Raw genomic sequence first — 23,256 nt, forward strand, 5'->3', positions numbered from 1 at the left:
GGTGAGGGGAAAGAGCCGCGGGTGAGGGGAAAGAGCCGCGGGTGAGGGGAAAGAGCCGCGGGTGAGGGGAAAGAGCCACGGGTGAGAGGAAAGCGCCACGGGTGAGAGGAAAGCGCCACGGGTGAGAGGAAAGCGCCACGGGTGAGAGGAAAGCGCCACGGGTGAGAGGAAAGAGCCACGGGTGAGAGGAAAGAGCTATGGGTGAGAGGAAAGAGCTATGGGTGTGCATGCACTCAGTTACAATGAATATTGCCATACAAGCTGTTTTGACTCACTGATCTGCTGGTGCCGATGTCAAATAGAGCAAAGCTGCACTTCATAGCATTAACCTGGATTGCACCACTAGCTCCAGCTCAGACTGTCTACCGTACACCATTTTAAGAGATTAGCAGATCTTGGCAAAACCTACAACTGCCATCAGGACTACCACCCCAAACATACATCAGATAGATCGAACATCCAAGAGAAGCAGGCCCACACTATTGGAGGATATCGGCCTACAGTGTGGTTCTGAAAAATATGGATCCGTAATAGTACCGGACTCGAGAATAAAAACTTCGTCGAAATAGGACGAATTTGGTATCAAAAGACCGAGAATGACGAGTACATCAAGTACATGTATTTTTCGGCATATTCGAGTGACGATTTCACCTCGAAATCGTCATTTACCTTCTAAACCCTTAGCTGCATGTTGCCCTCTACATAGGCCTTAATCCAGTCGAATTTTGATTCCACAAGGACACACTCCTTAATCGACTTCTTCCTGACCCCAGTACAAGTTAGAACCATTGCCCCAGGCCGAGCTCGTTAGGTCAGTTCCCTCCCAGTGGCCGAGCAAGATAGCATCTAGGCCCAACCGGCCATAAAGCCATTTCAGCGCGCACACCTGCCATATCTCGCTCACATCTTTCTCCACTCCTTTTCCTCACTTATTTTATGGTAGGGAGGTGACCGTTTTTATTAGGGGTCCAGCGATATCTGATGAAATGTTGGGCCTTTCCGGATGATTTGTTATGGGCAGCACGACGTGAAATATGTACATGTCATCATGACTCTGCTTTTCTTTTGTAATCAGTAACCATAAATGAAATACCGCGAATCCAAGGAATGTTTTGCCCAAGGGTGAAAATTGTGTATAAGAAGAGAAACCTAACCTTGTGAAAGTGTGCAGTCTCCTGAATATACTGGTATTGTACTTCTAGGACCCTGTCACCTTGGTTGCAGCCAATAAACGAATCTTTGACTTCACCTGGAAGACTCTGAAGTTTCTGTAGGTCTGACTCAGGAGAACCCGAGGTCTCCGGTGTGTTGATCCCCTGGCACCGCTGGGTTACCGGTTCTGTACCGGTTCTTAAAAACCCAGTACCTCAACAGCACCAACTCTGATAAAAACACCCACGCTAGCTTTAGCGGATGGAATACTCCGGCAGTTATCTAGGGATCTGTTATTTTAAGTGTATGTCAGTCCTCGGAAAGAGTTTGATCAAGAAGGCTTGTCCTATTGTAACAGGATATCAGACCATGCCAGAGTCCCTGGAGAATGCGAAGCTACTGTAAGGATTTGTCCCCCGCACCATCTATCACTGGAGAAGGTCTATGTTACAGTAAGAGGATGGCAGAGCCCAGCACCTTCTCTGCCAAACATGTATTATGCTATCCTAAGAGGGTATCAGACCCCAGAACCAGCTTGGACTCAACCATTCCTACACCGTCCACAGGAGAAGACGGACATTCAACAAACTCCAAGAGCCCAGGCCCATTAATCTCTAGATTTCCCAGGGCAGCGTACAGGACACAGGTAAGCCTACGTTAGGATTTGCTTAGTATTGTTAATGAACAAACTAAATGCCCTAAGTGTGCTCCGGCAGCAGCGGACTTGGTACACATGTTGTACCTATGCCCAATGATATTAGAGTCCTGGAGCATTTTGGGTAAGATACTTAATCAAAAACTGAACTGCCTCATCACTTACAGCTTCCTTAGTCCTACTGGATATTAATATCATTAACTCTCCACATAAGGATATTATCACGATCATGCTGTCCTGCGCCAAACTTACAATCGCACGCGCCTGGATTTCCCCTAACCCCCCGTTAATTGCTGAGTGGTGGGCTTTGGTCAATTAAATATTTAGTATGGAATCTTCCCTAGCTAAACTAAGGGGCCGGAAGTCAATATTGAGGTTTGAAAGGATCTGGGGACCTCTTGGTCTTTGATGGCCATTCTCCTGATGAAACCTGTTCCCTCGTCCTATATGTCTTCTCTCTTCTTATTCTTACTCCTTTATTTATCTTCAACTAGCATGATCCTTTTATCACCTGCAATACCGTAGGATATAGAAACGTATCATGTATTCTGTTTTGCATTATAATGATTGTTTTCTTTTTGTTTTATGCAATGATAATTTCTGTATCGCTGAATGATTAAGGTGTATGCTATTGCATTGCTGTCAGTGTTTTTTTTTCCTTCTGAGTTGCAAAAAAAAAAAAAAAAAAAAAAAAAAAAAGATTTGCTTGGTATTGTGAGGAGTCAGAAGACTACACTTTAGCTATATCACTGCGACCAGGAGACTAGGGTGGTACGGGGTGGGAGATAGAAGCTGTTTTTTCCTTGATATGTTTTACAGAGCCGCGAGAATAATGTAGGTGGTACCCACAGTGTCAGCATACAAGAATGCTGGACTTATTATGGAAAGTACATAACCTTGAGACAGCCCCACATGTAGTGGGGCAGGAGGTACACGGTTGCGACAGTTCAGATGACTGACTATTCAGCTTTTCGGGAGGGTGAAAAGATAAAAATGGGGCTGATGGTAGTAAAGTGTGTTAATATGTGCAAATGCCACCTTGATGCAATCAGTCTTGAATAAAGAGTTTAAAAAAAATCTTTAGATTTAAGAGGAACTTTCTTACCTGCAAGTTTGTCATGTAGCTCAAAGTGTCCTCATCTCGGTCGTCAATCATGGCTGAGAGCTGGGGGTGATTCAAGAACTGGGATGTCTGTGTCAAGGAAAACGTGCAAGACAACAGCAGAAATAAAACTAAAATGAGAAGTGCCTCAGACACACCAGACAATGAAGAAAAGCTCAGTGAATCTGTAGTAATGGCACAATCAGTGGATTTGTCTCATCTCTTAATAGCAACTGAGCAGTACGCAGACCTCTACTCTTTCCTCATCATTGAGGACGTTTCATCACTATACCTAACATTCTACTCTTATATGCTTGTACAATACCACACCGCACATTCTCCGTCTTACAACTATTAAATTAACAAATTACGTGCCTTAGGTAACGCCCTATTTGGGTAGAGATTACCTAGCTGCAGGCTCCTTACTTTAGGATTACCCCCAGGAGTCAGATGGATACTGGAAACCTTTTGAACTGTGACTCTGTGCGCTGGTAGGTGGAGTCGTGAGGCTCTGCATCAGCAATGCCAGGAAGTGTCGTGCACAGTGACTATATAGGCACCACCCCTAGGTGCTGACAACAGTTACTTTACATGACCTTTCCTCGCAGGAGTGCAGAGCCACAAAGGGTTCTACTGAACCAGTGTGCAGACACCAAGCGAGTCATGGGTTACCCTATATGAAGAAATCGGTTCTCAAAGCGTGTCGGGGAAGATCGGTAAGGAATCTGCAGCTAGGGGGGGTTTACCTAACTTGTTCATCTGATAGAGACTGCTAGCTGCAAACTGTGCAACTTAGAATACATTACAAGTAATGTACTATCTGCAGGTGGGTCTGCAAACAGATTTGACCAGAAGCCCTGTAGGACTTAACAGGTAAAGGGCCCGTACGAAGGACCAGACTGTCAAGGCAATAGTGTTTGGTAAATGTGTGCAGAGACACCTGTGATGCAGCCCGACAGATGTCCAGGCCAGGGACACCGCGTGATAATGCAGTGGTGGAAGCCATGGCTCTGGTGGAATGAGCATGCAAGGCATCTGGGGTCTGCTTCTAGGCCAATGCGTAGCAAATCTTAATGCAAGGCACTATACATTGTGAGAGGGCCCGTTTCTGCACAGCCCCTTCTTTGCCCGAATGAACAGTTGATATTCCACTGGACCTCTGACATCATCAATGTAAAAAGACACTTTTTGGGTCCCGTCAGTGAGGGGTCTCCTCTTCTTTGAAAGGGTGAAGGGGGAAGCAAAGAAGGTAGGCAGGCGATGGTCTGCCCCCATGAAAAGGTATCACCATCTTTGAGAGGAAAGAGACATGTTCTCAGCAGCGATTTGTCTGAGAAAAAATAAAAAAGGAGGTTGGGGGGGGGAATGCACAGAAAGCGCTTGCAGCTCACTAACCCCTCCTGGCCGATGTAAAAGCAGTTTTAAGGTAAATGACCGAAAAGGGCAATTAGGCAAGGGCGAACACAAGGCTCGTTAACGCTAAATGCACGCACCACTGGGGTACATTGAAGTGTTTTGTATGGAACATATCCTACAGTCCCTTCAGAAACCGACAACCGCTGACTTGAAAGGAAGGGCTAATCCAGCAACTGCAAAAAGGCCGATCTGGCGACAGGTTCTCCTTAACGGTGTAGGCAACACCTAGGGAGAAAGAGGGTGAAAAGGGCCACATCCGCCTCTGAAGTAACTATACAACAAAACAAACGGTGTGGTGTCCTTATACGAGCACCTGGGGGAAATACCAGTAGCTACTCTAATGATCCTGTTTGGAATCTGCTGGTGTGTCTCCTACTAAACCTGGAAATGCCAAGATTTGGAAAAGATGGGCTCACTCACGTAATAGCAACCACGACCCGACAGCCCCGTCTAAATGGCTCATTTGACCACAGGAGTCTGTATTTCCTGATGAAGTAGGGAGAGGTGGCCCTCCATCAACCAGTCTGAAAATAGTGGAATGGGAGGTAGGGTTTCTGGAAAAGGGGTCAAGCTGAACGAGCTCAAGTAACCACTTGTCCGATGTTATGGACTGCTAGTGAGACAGATTATGGCGAATACTACTTTTAACTGGGTGGCAGTGACGGTACGAGGGCAATAGTGGTTTTAGCAGCTGTGCAAGCTGGGGTCAACCGCTGGTTGTCGCTTGTGGGAACTGCGCCCACTGCCAAGAAAGGACCGAGGAGTCTGTGGGCTGTGGTGGCTGAATGGAATGGGCTGGGAGCCCTACCGTACCCACGAAAGGCAGAATGGGGTGGGCGTGGAGATATAGAGAGGCCTAAGGACCAAACAGTGGCTCTGCTGTCCTATATGTGTTCCAGGCTGTTTTGCTTGGTCTTGTAAGAGATGGATTCCAATGAAGGCCATGTCCTCAAGGGATGCTTGGACATACCATGAAAAGCAAGTCTATCTCAACCAGGTGTGGAGCCAGATTGCCACAGATGATGCAATTGCTCAGCCCAGCGATTCGGTCGTATCCTGTCCACAGCGAACGGTGAACTTGGCTGCCTCTCGGCCATCCCCAATAGCCTGTGATAGTATGGCTTAGGCCTCCAAGACCATGGGCAACACTTATGTAACTGAATCCCAAACCGTGTAGGTGTATCAGCTTCAAAAAGGTATGTGGTGTTTACTGGGGGCAGTTAAAGGCTGGCAGAAGAGAACATACACCTGCCACAGGTACCCAGCCTCTTGAATTCCTTATCTGTAGGTGAGTAGAGAACGCACCAGGGCCCCAAGAATGACGTTGCTGGAATGGGCTCCGGGGAAGGTTGCAGTCTCACGATCTGAGCAGTACCAGATCCAGAACCAGGGGGCCCGAATGGTGCCATTGGTGGACCCGCTGGCAGGAATCGAGTGGAGGCACCCGCCAAACCCATGGGGTTTGAAGTGCTCCAGAGGGGGTCAGCGTCTTCCGAAAAATTAGGTACATGGCTTCATAAACGGGGTTGGGGGTGTCGAGGGATGCTACGGCAAAATCAGGGAGGCACGGAGCAGACCCAGAAGCAGGCTTCATGTGGGAGTGGGACCTTCAGTGACGACATTCACACACCTCGTCCGAAGAATTAGACAGGTGCGGTGAACTCCAAGAGCACTTCAGCTTCTTGGATTTTTTGTGGGAATTACCATACATATTTGAGGACGATGACAAGTGCCTGGAACGTAGGGGCGAGGGACTTTCCTTGCAACCAGACACTGAAACGTTGGAGCCAAACACTGTCAGGCGACCAGGAGTTTCAAGGAGAGCTCCTTCGGCACCCCGAGATTCCTAGCACAACAGTCCTCACAATGCTAGTTGTGGTCTAGCTCCTAGTACCAAAGGCAAACTAGATGGGGGTTTGTCACAGGCATTTGTGACTGGAACCACAGGACTTAGGCCCCTGGTTTCTTGGGGTATACCCCCGACAAACTGGGAGACAATGTCTTGAAAACAATTGAAAAAAACGTTGAAAAAAAGTCAGTCAAAAAATGAAGCGGTAGCTCTCTCCGATCTGTGCTGATTGAGGTGTAAAGAAAATAACTGATGTTAGCACGCTGGGCTGGCAGCTATAAAGGCACTGCATTCATCAATTCTGGCACTAACTCCGACCATAACTACACCACCTATCAACATGCAGAGGAACTTAAAACGTTTCCAGATCCAGTTCGACACCTGGGGATAATTTGGAGGTAAGGAACCGGCAACTACAGTTCTTTATCAGATTAGAAGCAATTCATAGCATGTTTCACTTAAGAGCAATGTACATAAATAGGAATAAGAGAAGGCACGAGTACAATTCGGATGACACTATTCAGATTTACTTCACAAACAAAAATTCAAACCTCTTAAGATGTTTGACTTCTTGTTTGAGATGCTCACGCATACGCTCAGGTTCCTCAGAACCACCAGTAGATACATTCCTTTCATCAGCAGGCACAAATTTTTCCTTTTGAGATGAAGACTCTTCAAGACTGGGAACATCACTGCACTGGCAGACCGAATCCTTATCACGAACCACTACAGGGGTAATCAAACAAACTTCGACTCCACTTTCATCCTCACAGCCTTTATCCTACATATACATCCAAGCTCCTCATAGTGCACTGATCCCTTCCAACATGTTCCTTTCACAGTGCCACTCTACTTAAATGTCTGCTATATCCATCCTCCAACCGCACAGCATTCTTACGCCCCTGGACAACTTGCAGGGGTTCCCCCCCCAAAAAAAGTTTATTTGGTACTTCCAACTTATTAATGCAAACCCACTGACATATCAACTATCTTACACTGTACACAATGCAATGTTTCTGATAATTCTGTTTATACCCATTATGTGGGCTAATCTATTTCTCCCTTCCATTCTTTCCAGACAAATTAACCACCCTGGTACCAGCCATGATTGTATTTTGATTTGGGTTTCCTTCCTTTCAACCTCAAAAGGAGAAGATCCACTGTGTGTAACTTCGGCTGTTCTTTAACCACTTCCATGCTCATGACGAGCTCAGCTCGTCATGCAGTACACTGCTCGTGTGCTCATGACGAGCTCAGCTCGTCATGAACAATGGTCTTCAATGCTCCTCAGCACAGAGGGGGAATTGCTGCAGCACTGATGGTGTTAAGAGCATATGGTTTGGAACATTTCTAATTCCCAAACCAACTGACTCCTCATGACCAGCTGAATGGTACCCTTCAACACTCTACAAAGCGTTCAACTAGATCATCATCAACTGGACTGTACAGTGATGCTGTTCTGTGAAGAATGCCCAAACTTCATACATCTTTTAGCTTTCTCAGAAGTGAGCTGTACACCACTCAGTAGGAATGATGGCACCCCTTGAAATTGAAACATTTAATTAACAAGCATTGGCATAGCCAATAGGTCTCGCCTTTGGGACCTTATCCTTGATGCTGTGCCCCACCCAGGGTATGGAGAGCTATAGAATTGCTACACACTAGGTTATGCAGTCCGATTTCGGAATACAAGCTTGCCTTAGTAAACATTAATGGACACTCCAAGGTCTTTCAACGCACAGACAAAAAGACCAGTGCCTCGATGCAAGTCAACAGCACGAAACCATTCTGTGTGGAGCCATCTTGCAGCGGTTTCCTTGATAAATGTTAAAAAATCTGGAGCATGCACCACTACCCCCACTCTCCATGCTATTTTACGACAAGGAGGTATTCTTTGTAATAAATAAGCATGTTTTAGGAAACTATAAGTTATACTCCTTGCAGTATCGTAACTAGAGAATAATCATGGCCAGCTGTAACATCTTAAATGTATTAATTACGAGAAAAAAATACAACTGAAAATATAATTATTAATATATTCGCCCCCTTCCGTCTTTAGTGCACTTCAAAAGCTGTCAATCATAGAAGGGTTGGGGGGCATATGGGAGCAACATCAGCTTTAAAGAAAAGGCAATGCTTCCTACGTAGGTCAGATGTACTGGTTGGCGACTGTCTATATACCTAGAGCCTGTTCAGCATTTCCACGCTTTCCCAAAAACCCACTTAACTGCTCCAGAGTTCCTACTCTGGCATAGCTTGAAATCGCTTGCCGTTATAAAAGCGTTTGTGCCTTCCTTTTTAGGTCTCGGCTAGCGTAGGCTGCGCACATGCGCAGTCTCGCTGGCGAGATTTAATGAGGCGTTTTCACTAGCGAGGTTAAGCCCCGCCCCTCTTTTCCATTGGCTGGCGTCACCGTTTATTCTAAACGGTGGCCAGCCATTTGAGAAGAGGTTCCAGAGACTTTCTTCTTTCTCTTTAAGCCCCGTCCTTTTCAGACTGGCTTCCTTGACTTACGTTTGTGGTAAAAGGTTTCTTTTCTTTATGGGTCCAGATGGTTCCATAAAGATAAGGAACCTTTTATGCCAGCAGGAAGTCAGGCGCTTGTTTTTCTTTTCGTATAATTGTGGCACCCTCGCTTTACTCTTAATGTTACAAGTAAAGCACGGGTGACACGAGGATACCAAAAGTAAAGAAATAGATGTTTGTTTCTATTTCTTTACTTTTGGTATCATCGCGGCACCTGAGCTTTACTTTCAATGTTACAAGTAAAGCGCGGGTGCCAAGATGATACCAAAAGTAAAAAAATAGAAACAAACATCCATTTTTTTTACTTTTGGTTTCATCGCGGCACACCAGTGTCTTACTTGTAACATTTTAAAAGAAATGCACAGGTGCCGCGATTATACCAAAATCAAAGAAATAGATGTTTTTCTATTTCTTTCATTATGGTATAATCGCCGCACACGCGCTTTACTTGTAACATTTTAAAAGTAATGCGAAGGTCCCGCGATTATACCAAAATGAAATAGAAAAAAATCAATTTCTTTCATTTTAGTATAATCGCGGCACCCGCGCTTTACTTGTAACATTTTGAAAGTAAAATGCAGGTGCCGCGATTATACCAAAATGAAAGATTTTTTTTTTCTATTTCTTTCATTTTGGTATAATGCATTGCCGGGACTTGTAGTTCAGGCTCTGCCTGCGGAGCTCTGCTGCCGCCCACTGGCGTTGAGAGGTAAAGCCACAGTGAGCTATTTAACAGTGAACTTATTCAATCAACAGTGAACACCAGCATTTACCTGCGACTGGACACTGCTGGCAGAACCTGCATCTGGAGACACGAGAGGGCAGACACCATCAGTAATAAGAGGCACATACCCAAATATTGAAAATACATTCTGTGGATATGCAAGCTACCCCATTTAAAGGATAGTGAAGGTGAGGGAAGCGTGTGTGCGCGAGACAGCAGGCCTGTGATTGATGAAAAAGGCTGGTTGAGGCATAGTTGCACACCTGCCAACATCGATTCCCACCAAAGACGGGCTTTGTAGTGAGAATCCGAGAGATGTCTTACTTTCCACTTGACACATGCACCAGTGTCACGGAAATTGTTGGAGATAAAGACAACAAAGAAAGAAGAAAATACAAACACTGACTGCCATAAGTGGCGGCTGCGCAGCTGTGTTGCAGCTCTGTAGCACTACTCAGAAATGTGACTTCAATAACAGACTATTTTAAACAAGGTGTTGGAATGGCCGCTTTCAGACCTTTTTCACGTATTTAACAAATGCAATTGCGTTTTCTTGGCTGAAAACCGCACCGTTCGGGACACTGCCGTGAAGTGTGTTTGTGTGACAGGTGCTTGTGGGTAGCAGCGGTTGTGCGAGGAGTTTCCGGTGCAACAGGTGCTTTGTGGCGACACGGGGAGGTAAAGCAGTCCTCGTGGCGAGAGTCAGAGAGGGCAAGTTATTCCAAGGAATTGGCAATAAACGCCTTCCTACTGCTTCCCAAGACATTACACCGAATGCGCAAACAGGCATCCACGTTTTACACCCATTGCAGTATGACAACAGCTGGTTACAGAGGGTAATTGAGAGTTGGGGTATCTGCTGAGGCCGAGTTGGGAACATGTGTTTTTATTACTCATGTTGGTTTAACACGGTGCTCGGAGGCACTTTTGGCAGCGAAGACACCGGAGTCTTTGCTGAGAGAGGGAGTGTGCGCGCGTATGTGCGTGCGATTTGTGCGGGAGTTTGAGTGTGCCCTTTCGGCCAATGGCGTCTTCCATAAAATCCCAGTTCACAACCCTGTGCTCAAAGGCTCGTGTTATCCGATCGGTGGTGGTTATGCACAGCAACCTCAATGCGCTTCGACTTGATCAAGTGACGCTATTAGGTCACCGCATTCATTGTAACCCAGCTAGAGTGTGCTGCCCAATGTGAGAAAATAAATAGGATGGAGCCCGACTTCACCGAGGGACGGGCAGTTTCACGGATCAAAATGAAGAAACAGGAGGGAATACATAAAAGGTTTCGGAAGAAATACATGTGCATTCGCCGTTGTAGCATCTATATGGTGCGTCTATACTGCGTCGACTTTAGCCTGGCGCTTGGAGTGCACCCGATAGTCGAAGAAATAAGCAACAACATCTTACATTATCTTTACTTTAACTTTCCTGTATTTAAACATTCCGCGACAATTACTCTTTTTTGTAATCAAATCCCCTTTCAGCAATGGACGCTTTCAGGCCAATAACGGCAGCTAACAAGACATCTGTTTTTGGGTGAGGAAAAATTTTAACCTCGCGGTTCCCACCGTGATAGAATGTGACGTTTTGCACAAGGTGCCCACCTTCATGCTGTACAAACACATGCATAAATAACAAAAGTGTACGAAATAAACTCCCACAGCTCCAGTCTTTTTAAGTGTGCGTACAAATCACGGCAGAAGGAAAAAAATAAATGGCCACTTAATAAATAAATGCCACTGTTCTCATTCGAAAACAATCGTTTTATTCTTAAGCCGGTCGGGTTTGAAGTGCTTGAGCGAGAGACCCTACCACCGGTAATGCATAGAAGGGGAGACGAAACACAACATTACATATGCAAGTAGCAGATCTAGCTATATCTATACACATATATATATATATATATATATATATATATACACACACACATGTAGAGCATGTAGAGAGGATTCTCTTCCCTGCCAAGTCTGCTTTTTAATCTTGAACTACCTATATACAGCGAGCGATGCATCACTCGGAAATGTATAATGTGAAAACTGGATTGAGAGTTTTCATCTATATGTAGCACTTACTTCATCGGTGCCCTTAAAGAATCTTATGAAACACACATGAACAAGCATTTACAATGCAACGGTTTCGCCTTTTGGCATTGTAAATGACAAAATTTGTATTTATGTGTTGGTTTTGAAAACAGGTAAATAAATGGCATTGTCATTTACATTGCCAATAGTGTGTGTGCGCGCATCAGTGTGTGTGTGAATGCCTGGGTGTGTGTGCGCATCTGTGTGTGTTTGCCTGTGTATGTGAAAGCATCTGTATGTGTGTATGTGTGTTTGCCTGTGTATGTGAAAGCATCTGTATGTGTGTATGTGTGTTTGCCTGTGTATGTGAAAGCATGTTTGCATCCATAAATGTAGTAAATTTACATCTGAGTAGGCATGACAGTCTCGCAATAATGCAATTGCAACTTTTACTTTTTGTTCCATGTCAAAAATATTCTCTTCTGCAGAGAAGCCTCTTGAGCCACACCCACACGCCACACCTGTTTTGGGGAGTGTCCCGTCCCAATTCCCAATCAACCAGCACTGATGTACCCTTACCTCTGGCAACAGTAAATCTCAGATCGTTCCAGGATGGGAATATATATGTCTTGCAAACATTTCCAAAAACCCTTAATAAAACTTACTGGGTGTATCTGCTTGGAAAGGCCCGTTTCCCGTCTCATGACCAGAGCTGCTCAGCTGTAATTCACATCGTGTTGGTTGAAGATTACTCATTGTGTATTTAAATTAATTTTCTATGATCAGGATATCTACAAAAAACGGACACCTCGATATGCAACCAAAAGAAACCTGCGATCGAAAGTGGCAAATGTCATCACCCAACAATCTTTCAGATGTCCGAAGTATGGAGGAGATTGCTGGGAGCTTAAAGTCACCGGTTGAGAAATGCACTAAACCCAAACTTGAAAGCAGAGCCAGAAAGTATGTGTTTCAGAAAAGGCCAAGAACCATAACACGTGTAAGAGGGAAGACTAGAACCCTCCTGGTGCTGATGGGACTTAACTTCTCCCTCATCACAACGTCCCGACTCTCACTGCCTTACGGCACTCTGAAGTGTCCACGAGGCGACCCGAAGCACTATACACATTTCCAACCCATTTACTATAAATACATGTCTCCAGATATGAAGCATATTGTCTATAGATGAATGCAGTACGCTGAAGTTCAAACTGACCTGCTTTACTCAAAACTAAACAAACGGAAAAAAAATCCTTAGCATAAATATTGTTTCCTGCCTGACAATACTTTAATTGCATAAAATGAACTCATATAAACCTGATTTATACAAAAGACAGCGAACATACATTCATGAGAGGGGGCAATGGATTTTTTAAACTCGTGATTCTCAGTTTTAGGACTTTGGTCATAGAGAAAAATGTTTGACTTCAAATGTGTCTGAATTCTCCACGGGCTATCGCACACCCCTAGCACTAGAAATAGAATGTTAGCAACCCGGGAGAGAGGCATCCAGTCTTTGGCTTAACTGGAGAACATTCGGAGTGACGCATCTCAATGTTCCGGCGTGTGGAAAAGATACGGGTGAGACTGATGAGGTAATGTTTGTACCCACCACCCCTCCTGCCTCGTACCGTAACAGAAGCGGCCCGTGGGCCTCTATCTGGGCTCCTCAGGCGCAGCCCTCTGAGACCGGCCTCCCATCACCAGGAATGTTTATCAGCCGAGCACACGTGGGTGAGAGGCGCTGATGCCACTTCACAGAGGCCTCTACTGCAGCCAGCGTCATTGAGCTGTGCGTGCGACACCACACTGCTGGTTTGTTCCTCTCATTGTTGTGTTGTAGTATTCAGCAGTCGGCCCCTTCGATGGCAGGGCTTAGGGACCTTTTTTTTAATTTAATTAAATGGGACAACTAACAAATTATGTCACAATACTTCTCAAAACGCAAGACGGCATCATGAACCCAGGTAAAATTCTAAACGCCTGTGGTAAGTGACTGTAAACAAAGGTGGTCTGGGTAACAACATTTTATTCCTTCTTCGGACATATTATAGGACATCTAAATTAGCAAAACTCTTCTCTCAGAATTTGTATTGTTCCTGTAGATTAAAACTGTTTAAAGAAGTCAGGTCCCGGGCCGGCAGCCAATCACAGCGCGGCCCGGGGAATGACGTCACGGGGGTGTCCCGGGCCGGCAGCCAATCACAGCGCGGCCCAGGACAAAGGGGCGGGACTAAGCCCGAGAAACGCCCCCGAATCGCGTTTTCAGGGGAAAGCGTGATTGACAGCCTGTCTCCCAATGGCTAGCCTCCATTTATGGAGCTAGCCAATGGGAGACAGAGGCAAGACCAAAGCCCTAATGTAGGATCATGAGATTTCGTCGTGGGCGGAGCAACTGCTACGCATTTGCGGGACTAAGCCCGAGAAACGCCCCCAAATCGCGTTTTCAGGGGAAAGCGTGATTGACAGCCTCTGTCTCCCAATGGCTAGCCTCCATTTATGGAGCTAGCCAATGGGAGACAGAGGCAAGACCAAAGCCCTAATGTAGGATCATGAGATTTCGTCGTGGGCGGAGCAACTGCTACGCATTTGCAACGCCCAGGGCGAAACCTAAAAAGGTAGCTTGGCACAACTAGATCCCATGGTTACAGTCACGTACTGTGGTTAAATTTGTTCACTGGTTGTACTGAAGCCCTCAGTCACAGTGCCCCCTCCCACATGCCGAGTGAATGCAAGCCACGCACTTGTGATAAACAGCGTTCTTCCACCCATTTCGTCCATATCACAAATACTCCATCTTTCTGAATACAATTATTTTTTTCTTTTCTCTTGTTTATTAGCGATTTGTGAGCGGGAGGAACTTTAACTATGAATAGTTAGAAGAAAGTATGCCTCGATACAGCCAGGTCCCCGCGCACACTATCCCTGGTCTACTAAACCACAGGCTGGACTGCACTACAGTGGCGACTAGAACTCTAACATGGGCGCCGACGGTCTCAGCGTGAATCGCACTGGGATGGCATGGTGAGCTTTCTAAATCTCTTGGTGTCACTCACAAGCTTTACTAAGCACAGGCACTTTCTACAACACTCGGCCATAATGTAAGGCACACTCCATACAGTAAACGAGCCATGAAAGGCCAAGAGAGGTCAGGTAGAGAGTAGCTGTATCCCAAGGTAAACAGAAGATTTGCTGCTCCTCGGATGTTGGACTGCATTTGTGTTGGGACAGTACAGACAGCATTTGTAATTACGAAGCTGGTATAAATGACAGGATCGGAAGCCAGGGCAGGCACAGAGGCAAATTTCCAAGAGAGCGTAGGCTGGAATAAAAAGCAGACACTTAAGGACGCTGGGCCGGTGTTTTTTTGTTTCGGAGGTTAAACTGTTGTTGAAACTTTATGACAGTGCAAAAAAAAATAAAAACAATATTTGCCTTACTTATGGTACAGTGGCAACGAATGCACTTATCAAAGCCAGATTCTCCAACCATAGATTGTCAATGTGATACGACAAAAAATTAGCACAAAAACAACTTCAAAATCAGGCAGCAAGAACAGCAGCAACTATAACAAAAAAGCTTTTAGCGATTGACATTGCTAACAACAATGCCTTTTATTTTTGTTTTCTTATTAAAAACATAATTAAAAGGCAGTGTTATTTACAATGCCTATAGCTTAAACTCGCGTAACTGCAAGATCAATTGCATTGCAAATGATTGTGGTTGGTCAGCAGTCGAGTGTCAGATGTTTTGCCTCCACTAGCCTATTTAAACTCCAACCCAGCGGCGTTAGGGGCCCTGAATCTGTCTCCTCTGGTGTAAGAGCTACCACTTGAATCCTAAAAAAGCAGGTTTATGCATGGAGGGAAGTACGCCCATGGGGTGAGGCATTCCATAAAGATTTTTTTGCCAGCTCATTTCCAATGCCGCAGCACCCTAGCGTATTGGGAAATAATACCAAAGTATCTCTCATAACTGTGCTGAGGCCTTAATGATGTCACACGTCATTTGTGTGGCTTAATGGCTAAAGCTGCCGACTTTGAAGCTGGGGAACCAGCCTCAAGTCTGGCTGGAAGCTCAATCAACCTGTGATTCTGGGCAAATCACTTCCTACAATGAATGTATCCATCTGTAATGCTACTTGTGATCATGTAAAACGCTATGATACCTTCGAGTCGATTTCACGCTACATACAACTGCAAAACAATAGGTCTCACCTTTGATTAAGTTAAAGCCATTTGCTTTGCTATATAATACCATTAGCAAAGCAAATGGCTTTAAACGTAATCAAAGGCGAGACCTATTGCATTTTCAATGCTTGTTTAAACAAAGCAGGGGAATGTTTGCATTCCTTTTAGGTAAGACTGGTTGTGACACCGGTTTGATTAAGGAGGCAATTTGTTAATGAGCTTCTAGCAGTCTTCCGTGGAAAGAAGCAAATGGGGCTGCATATAGATGCCAGCTAACATAATTGAAGTACTAGAAAATACAAAGTTACTTAACTGTGATTACTGTCTCACAAATGCAGACATTTAATGCCTACTTTAAGAAAGCATTGTCCGAGACATTCACTCCTAAACATAAATTACTTCCAGTTTACAAAAGCAGGGAAGGAGGGGTCCTTGCAGGGCGGTCGACCAGCCATTGCCATTTTGAGCTCACATCAAATGCCCCACCTTTGCAGTGGGCAATAGCTCTCCTGGCAAAAACATTTGGTTGCAGTGCATACATCGTACGTATATATTTTTTAAAAACTGGGTTCTGGGTTTGAGTCTTGGCTTTTCCCGTGCAAGTCTTGGTATTGGCTCTCCCGGCGCCTAACTGATTTGCCAAGAATCACAGAATGTTAAACCAATGCCATATCGCCAGCTGCTGACTTTGTAACAGACGGAGTCTTGGCACCGGCTCTCCCCGTGCCCAAGTGATTTGTATGGCCAAGGCAATAGAGGCAACTAGTGTATTTATTGTAAATTTAAAAAAGCTGTTATTGCAGTGTGTGTTTTCAAAATGCTGTCCTCATGAGTCTCGGCAACGGCTCTCCCTATGCCTAAAGGATTTACCCTGAATCACAGAATGTTAAGCTGACGCCGTAACATCCTGAGCTGCCGACTTTGGAACTGGGGAACCAGGTTCGACTCTGCATCGGCTCTCCCCTCGTGCAAGCCTTGGTACTGGCTCTCCCCGTGCCTAAGTGATTTGCACAGACTTACAGAATGTGAAGCCAAGGAACTAAAAAAAAAAAAAAGAAAAAAAAAAAGCAACTAGAGATAATATAAGACGGTAATTGATAATGTGTTTCTGAAATAAAACATGATTAAAGTGAGCTGCGGTCTGTGTGAAGAAACAAAAGCAACGTGGTGTGGGAGGGGTCACTGCATCGGCTCTCCCAGTTTGCAAGTGCTTTGATTGGCCGAGGCAATCGCGGTAACCTAGGTAGCTATAATAACAAAAACAAGCCCGGGAGTGGTGAGAGCGCGCGCCAGCCTAAACAGATTGCCCCTGCGCGCCACTGCTGGCATTTCACTGTAAGGGGAAAACAAGTGCGCCCATGCTGATTAAAAACAGATGGTTCCTGCGCGCCGCTGCTGGCTCCAGAGAGCAAAACGATCTGGGAGTAAACTTGAAAAGAAGCTGGACATCCACACGCCTTTGGCCAATTGCGTACTGAAGCCAGGCGCAAAGGCCAATAGCGTGTGAGCACAACATGCACGTGCTTTGATGAAAGCTGAAGTCATTCCAAGAGGTCGATTTCCTATGCAGCGCATGCGTGCTGCCATAGGCTCGACCTAAAAAAAGCTTAAGAACACTAACAGTATCGACGTTATTAAATACCTTAATCTAAGGCCACCTTGGAAAAACATCCATAGCAATAAAGGCATTTCTGTGATTTACTGATCCCACTATAACTACAGCCACTTTCCCATGGTGCACTTGTATGTACTCATGGGTGATCTTCACATCTTGAGGGATGTATCGGATTCCAAGCAATCACACAAACAATTATTACCACATCCAATTGCTGGCCACCAATACACATACTTAAAGACTGAATTAATCCTTACAATCCCAAAATGCCCTTGATGACAGTGTGCTCTTAAAGGGCTTGTTAGCTTGCCCCCTGTTCTTTTGTGGAGGCCTCAGGGACATTAAAGAAATCCCACAAGGGACACACAATCTACTTGTGACACCTGGAAAGTGTTGCCCTCTTAAGTGCCGACATTGTCCGCTGCATCTCAACTGGAGGCACGGCGTGAGCTTGTGACTAAGTATTGTGCGGAGCCCCAAAAGAATTGCCTGCAACTGAGGAGTGTGGCCCCTGCATCGTAGGGGCCTAGACACGCATAAGCGTTTTGTTGCTGGTGAACAGATTCAACAGTTGCGGGATCCAGTGGGTCCCGCTTGGATCACGGAACATCTCTCGTGCAGCAAGCCGACTGCTTGCTCATTGTGTGCAGTGTCAGATTCACAGGTTGCCACCCTCGGAGGCCCATAGTAGTGCCTCATTCTACATCGTGCCACACTGCTAAACTTGCACCTGTGACTGGAATTGCCTGGTGCAACCCAAATAAACATGCACCAGGCACTGTGCCTCATTTCCAGGGAAGCACGGAGGAGATGATTTCCGCTGTGTCCAGAACGCCAGGTGCTACTTTGAGCGACATGTCTGATGGAATGCCTCCTTCTTCCAAGAGGCTTCCCTGCTTCATTCCCCATTCAACTGTTCCTTTTGTGCCCAGGGTGCAGCGGATCAACTGTCCTCGCCAACTTTGTGTTGCCAGGTAGTATTGCCCAGATTGGGCCTGGGTGGTGAGAGTAATTGGCTCAGCTGAGGAACACTTCAGAGAGATTGGAAGCAGGTCAAGAGACTCCGTTACATTCCCCCCACGCCCCCATGCTTTGCAGAACTGGGTTAGAACCAGAAGGCCCACAGTGGAATCTTTTCATTGAACTACCACCCTCAGCCCGCTTCGGCTCCACATCCTGTGGGTGAACTTCACGATTGGTGGCCACACTTCCCCATTGGTCGACAACCTACTAATTAGCACTGATACTACCCCCACCTTCTTCCAAGGGACCCTCCCTAGGTGCGACTCCGGCCCTAATCAGCCTAGTATCAGAGGGAGGGAGGTTTATCTCCAACCAATGGGCTTAGGGAAGTCTGGGTTAGCTGAAAGGTGGACAAAAGCTTGGGCCACAGCGTCTGCATTTTTATTATCAGCTGACCTGCCGGATATCAGTAGCATCACATAATGGTGCTGTGTGCGCTCCATAAGGACCCGCCTGATATCCGTGGCACCGCATATTGGTGCTCAGTGCATGGCAGTGACTGCACAAGGACCGCATGTTATTTATTACACCACACAGCAGTATTGCTTAACACGTTGATTCCTTGCCAGAAGCATGCTATGTTTGACATTAGTTTGTACCCATTCGGCCTTGACCCACAGGGCTGTTTAAAAGTGTTGCAATTCTATGCGTGCATGTATTTTTGAAATTGTGATCTGAGGTACACCCTATAACTGTGTGGTATTGAATTATAATTGACAGGGTGAGCTTAGTTCTGATGTTTTGCACAGCATATGGATGCTGGGGGTAAAGTAAGATCTTTCCCAACTGTGCATAGTACTGTTGTCATTTTAACACAGTAGGGCCTACTACTGCTAGTAATACTTCTAAATGTGATTTATGCCCAGAAATACATTATGTTCATGTTGTGCTAATTAATGCGTGTTGAATACAAACTTATTTACATGCACCACGTGTGAAGTATCTTTTGTAATGCTCAGTGTATTATTGTGCGAGAGTGCTGTGCCAATTCTTTACAAAGCCTCTGTGACAAGCCAGACTGCTCAGTGCCAAGCTACCCAAGGGTGAGCGCAGGTTACAGTGAGTGTAATCACCCAACCCGGATGGAATTGGTAGGTTCTGCCTGGCTAGGGCATTGCCTCAGCAAACCAGAAAGTGCCAATGCCAACAACTTCCTTGCCGCTAGTCGATAAAATAGTACCACACCAAAACCTTTATTACTAGCGCCCCTAGAAATGTAACTCAAACCCACTGGGTCAAAACCTTATTATGGCAAGTACTTCACATACACTTTCATTTCTTTAAAACTTCTTTCACGCTCAACCAACCACAACATTTTACACTATTTTTCAACAATTTCCTTACAATTCTGCTAGACCTACAAATTACATGAAGTCAACTTTATTCTGAGGAGCAGGTGCTTCCCCGGTGGCTCTCCCCAGATAAATGTATCTTTCTGTTTAATGCCATCATCACAAATCCCATGTCCTAAATATACGACAATTCTGCAATAATGTACATTCAGTATATTCAACTGTTAATCTACATTTACTCAGGACACCAAAAACTTTCTCCAATGTGCAATCATGTTTTTCGTTTTACCAAACAAATTAGGAGTACAGCAAGCCCAGATGCCTGTTTGAATGGCATCATCCTGAACTGAAAGCAATAGTCCAGGACAATAAAAGCTGTTTACCTTTTACTATCTTCATGTAATGGAACCCGGTGATGGGCAGGAGAGAGATCAATGGTTGAGTTGTATAACCTCAACTAATGCTAACATCTCAATCTTAGGAAGGTGAACTAAAATACTGTTCAATTATCAAAGGTCAACGCATATCCTAATCTTACCACTGGCCTTGGATACAACTACCAAAGGGACCAACCAATCAGGACTGCTTAGGCTCGCTAATCCCTGCTTCATTCAAACGCAACGCAACAACTTTCCACACTCCCTCTGATCAGGATAGACACATGCCTTATTTTTTGTATTATGGATACAGTATTTGAAGTATTTTTTTTGCTAAGATCCCTTCAATGTGCAAATAGTCATGCTAAGAACTTTAAACAACTTCTACATATCTCCCCCAATGATTTAGTTTTCATACACCACCAATACTCTTTCTGAACTCTAGGTGACTAATACTATAAGAAAATTCCTTAACTTCATCCAACCTAAAACAGCAGGGCCTTTCTTAACTATGAGCAAATATCAAAAGATTTTCCTGTTTGGAAATCTAAATGGAAAAAAAAATCCAAAAACAATCTGTGTTCTAAGTCTTAAATATTTCTCTAACCTCTCCCCCATAACCATCTGGTGCAATGTCAGAATCCAAGAGTTTGGTACCCATTTTTTTTCCATATCCGCTTCCTAATAATTCATTTATGATGGTACATGGTGAACCCAAAGCTGCAACAATTTGAATAGTTACTCCTCCAATATTCATTACACAAACAGGTTTGACTACTCAAAACAAGCAATCCTTCTTTTAATACTGAAAACACATCTCAAACTTTTTTATCATCCTTCACAAGAAGCCACTTAATCGGTGACAGACATTTGATTTTACAATAATTACTTGCTCTTCACTTCTATTCTGGTGTGAAATGTCCTGTACTTCCACACACCACATGTTTGCTCACAGGAAGGACAGCTTTTAATATATGCTTAATAGTTCTTACCATCACCCCTGTAATGTATTTATTCTGTTAGAATCTGGTTTACCCCTTCCCTCTCTCCCTGCTAAAAAGGTGCACATTCGATTCATTTGCATACACTCTAGCAAATACATAAGAATCTAAATTGTTGTTCTCCTTTACAGATTTTGCACAGTGACTAGAAAGTTCAGCCTTCCTAATGATAGCAGTCACACCTGCCATTCGAGGCCACCAATATATCAGAATCTATCCTTCACCACTGGATTGTATGCATTCATGACTACTTAGTAATGCATAAATTTGTCATGTATAACGCCATATCCACCATCTATAACCAACTGTGGTGACATACCCATCAAAAGTTCTTCCACTACAATCAGTCCAAAGGAATTCATGCGTCTTCCTCGTGCCCATCCTGTGCACGAGCTGTAATTAGTGTTTCTCATGTTAGAAGTAGAGAAATTCAAAGGTTTAAAAGAACTTATGCGAACCGTAGTCCTTTCTTCACCACATTAAACATAACAGCAGAGCACTTACCACTGAGCCAGTCCGCTCAAATACCACGAGTAAACGCCTCATTCACTTTCATTGCCGAACACACATAAAACTATAGAACTGACTCAGATAGTCCACGACCACTAAATAGGTCACACAATGGTAATCTGATGTGGAATGCTTTGTTTCTTCTTGAAACACAAAGAACACTGAAATGGCTATACAGCTGGTGTCTTTAAGGAGGCGTGTGCATTCTCTATCAGCAGCTCCGTCTAGCAAGCAGCAGAGGGACTAATACGAGCACTAGCGTAACAATATCAATAACCAGAGGGGTAAGATCTGCAAAAGATTCTTGAAGACTAAGCCTATCACTCATTTACCGAGTCAGATTTCCCGTCAAGAAAAGGTAACTACAAGATGGTGTTCTACGGTGTATTTCAAATAAGTGATACTTCTTTATTTGGTTAGTTCCATATGTTGTCCAAAGGGCAGTAGTACATGAAGTAGGTGAGCCAGTAGGATATATCTCACGAGGAGCAAAGGGTCTGACTGGTGTTGGGGTGGTATGCCCCCTGCTCTGGGTCTAGCTGGTGTTGGGGATAATGCCGTCCCCTCCTCACCCCTCCCTCTGGGGTCTGTGCCCCCCCTCACCCCTCCCTCTGGGGTCTGTGCCCCCCCTCACCCCTCCCTCTGGGGTCTGTGCCCCCCCCGTGGCCCCCCCCCTCAGTCAGGATACTGCCGTGACCCAGAAGCCGGGGATGTTGCGGATGATGCCGTCCCCCTCACCCCTCCCTCTGGGGTCTGGGCCCCCCTCACCCCTCCCTCTGGGGTCTGTGCCCCCCCTCAGGGCCCCCCCTCGGTGTCAGGATACGGCCGTGACCCAGAAGCCGGGGATGTTGCGGATGATGCCGTTCCTCTTGTCCAGGTGCGGCCGGCGCAGCCCCCCGTACTTGCTGCGCAGCTGCAGGAAGGCGCGGTTGGCCTGCTCGTTGACGCCCTCCAGCTCCTGCTGCACGGCCTCCAGCGCCTCCAGGTAGTGCTCGGCCTTGTGCGGCGGCCGGCTCTGCACCGACACGATGGAGCACTCCTCCGAGGCGTCCCCGGCCCAGCAGGTCATGCCGGCCAGGGCCTGCGCCGCCTCCGTCTCCTTCAGGCTGGGCGCCTCGGGGGCCTCCAGGCGCCGCTGCTTGGCGGGGGGAGCGGCGGGGGCCTCGCCGCCCTCGGGCTCGGCCCTCTGAGGGGCGCTCATGGCGGCGGGGGCGGTGCGCGCGTCACGGGCCTCGCGCCCAAACGGTCACCTGCGGCGGCGGCCTCCCGCCTCGCGCGCTCAAAACAACGGACACTGCGCAGGCGCCGAGCGCGAGGGCCCCTGGACCTGTCAGACGGGCGCGCGTCACCGGGCTCACCGCGAGGCGCCTCGCCGACAGCGCATGCGCGGCGGAGCGCGAGGGCCTCTGAAGCTGACAGACAGCGGCGCGTCACTAGTCTCCCTGCAGGTAAGTCTCCACGGCGCATGCGCGGCGGCCTCTCCTGCGCAACTGCCGCAGCGGGGGGGGGCTCTCAGTCTGTAAACTGCGCACGCGCGCGGGGCTCTACTGACGGCCACCCTGCCTGGCGCGCTCCCCCGAGCCCTTCCGGTGCACGCCACTGACGGCACGCGCCCCTTCGACGCCTGACCTGAGCGGCGCTGGCGCGAGCCTCCGAATACGCTCAATAAACGCTGCTCTCCCTGCGCGGGCTGGCGGCGAGAGCTGATTGGTTGTGTGACGTCTTCAAGTCCCCCGGCACTGGCAGGTAGGAGGGACTACAGCAACTCTGGGCCAATGAGAGCGAAGTCACGACCCGGCAGCCTCC

The 23,256-nt window shown here is 46.3% G+C and overlaps 1 protein-coding gene across 1 annotated transcript in view; it reads right to left on the reverse strand.

Annotated features, from left to right (window-relative positions):
• LOC144785726 (testis-specific Y-encoded-like protein 4) overlaps positions 1-23,158 on the reverse strand; it is a 194,822-nt gene extending 171,664 nt beyond the window's left edge. Inside the window, exons 1-2 of the mRNA XM_078664516.1 lie at positions 22,274-23,158; positions 2,913-2,990 (exon numbers count right to left, since the gene is read on the reverse strand). Of these exons, the coding sequence (XP_078520642.1) occupies positions 2,913-2,990; positions 22,274-22,651 (456 nt within the window). The 5' untranslated portion in view covers positions 22,652-23,158. The remainder of the gene's footprint in view (positions 1-2,912; positions 2,991-22,273) is intronic.
• Positions 23,159-23,256: the final 98 nt, after the last annotated feature.

Source organism: Lissotriton helveticus, chromosome 10 (assembly GCF_964261635.1).
Source record: "Lissotriton helveticus chromosome 10, aLisHel1.1, whole genome shotgun sequence".
Classification (NCBI taxonomy): Eukaryota; Metazoa; Chordata; class Amphibia; order Caudata; family Salamandridae; genus Lissotriton; species Lissotriton helveticus.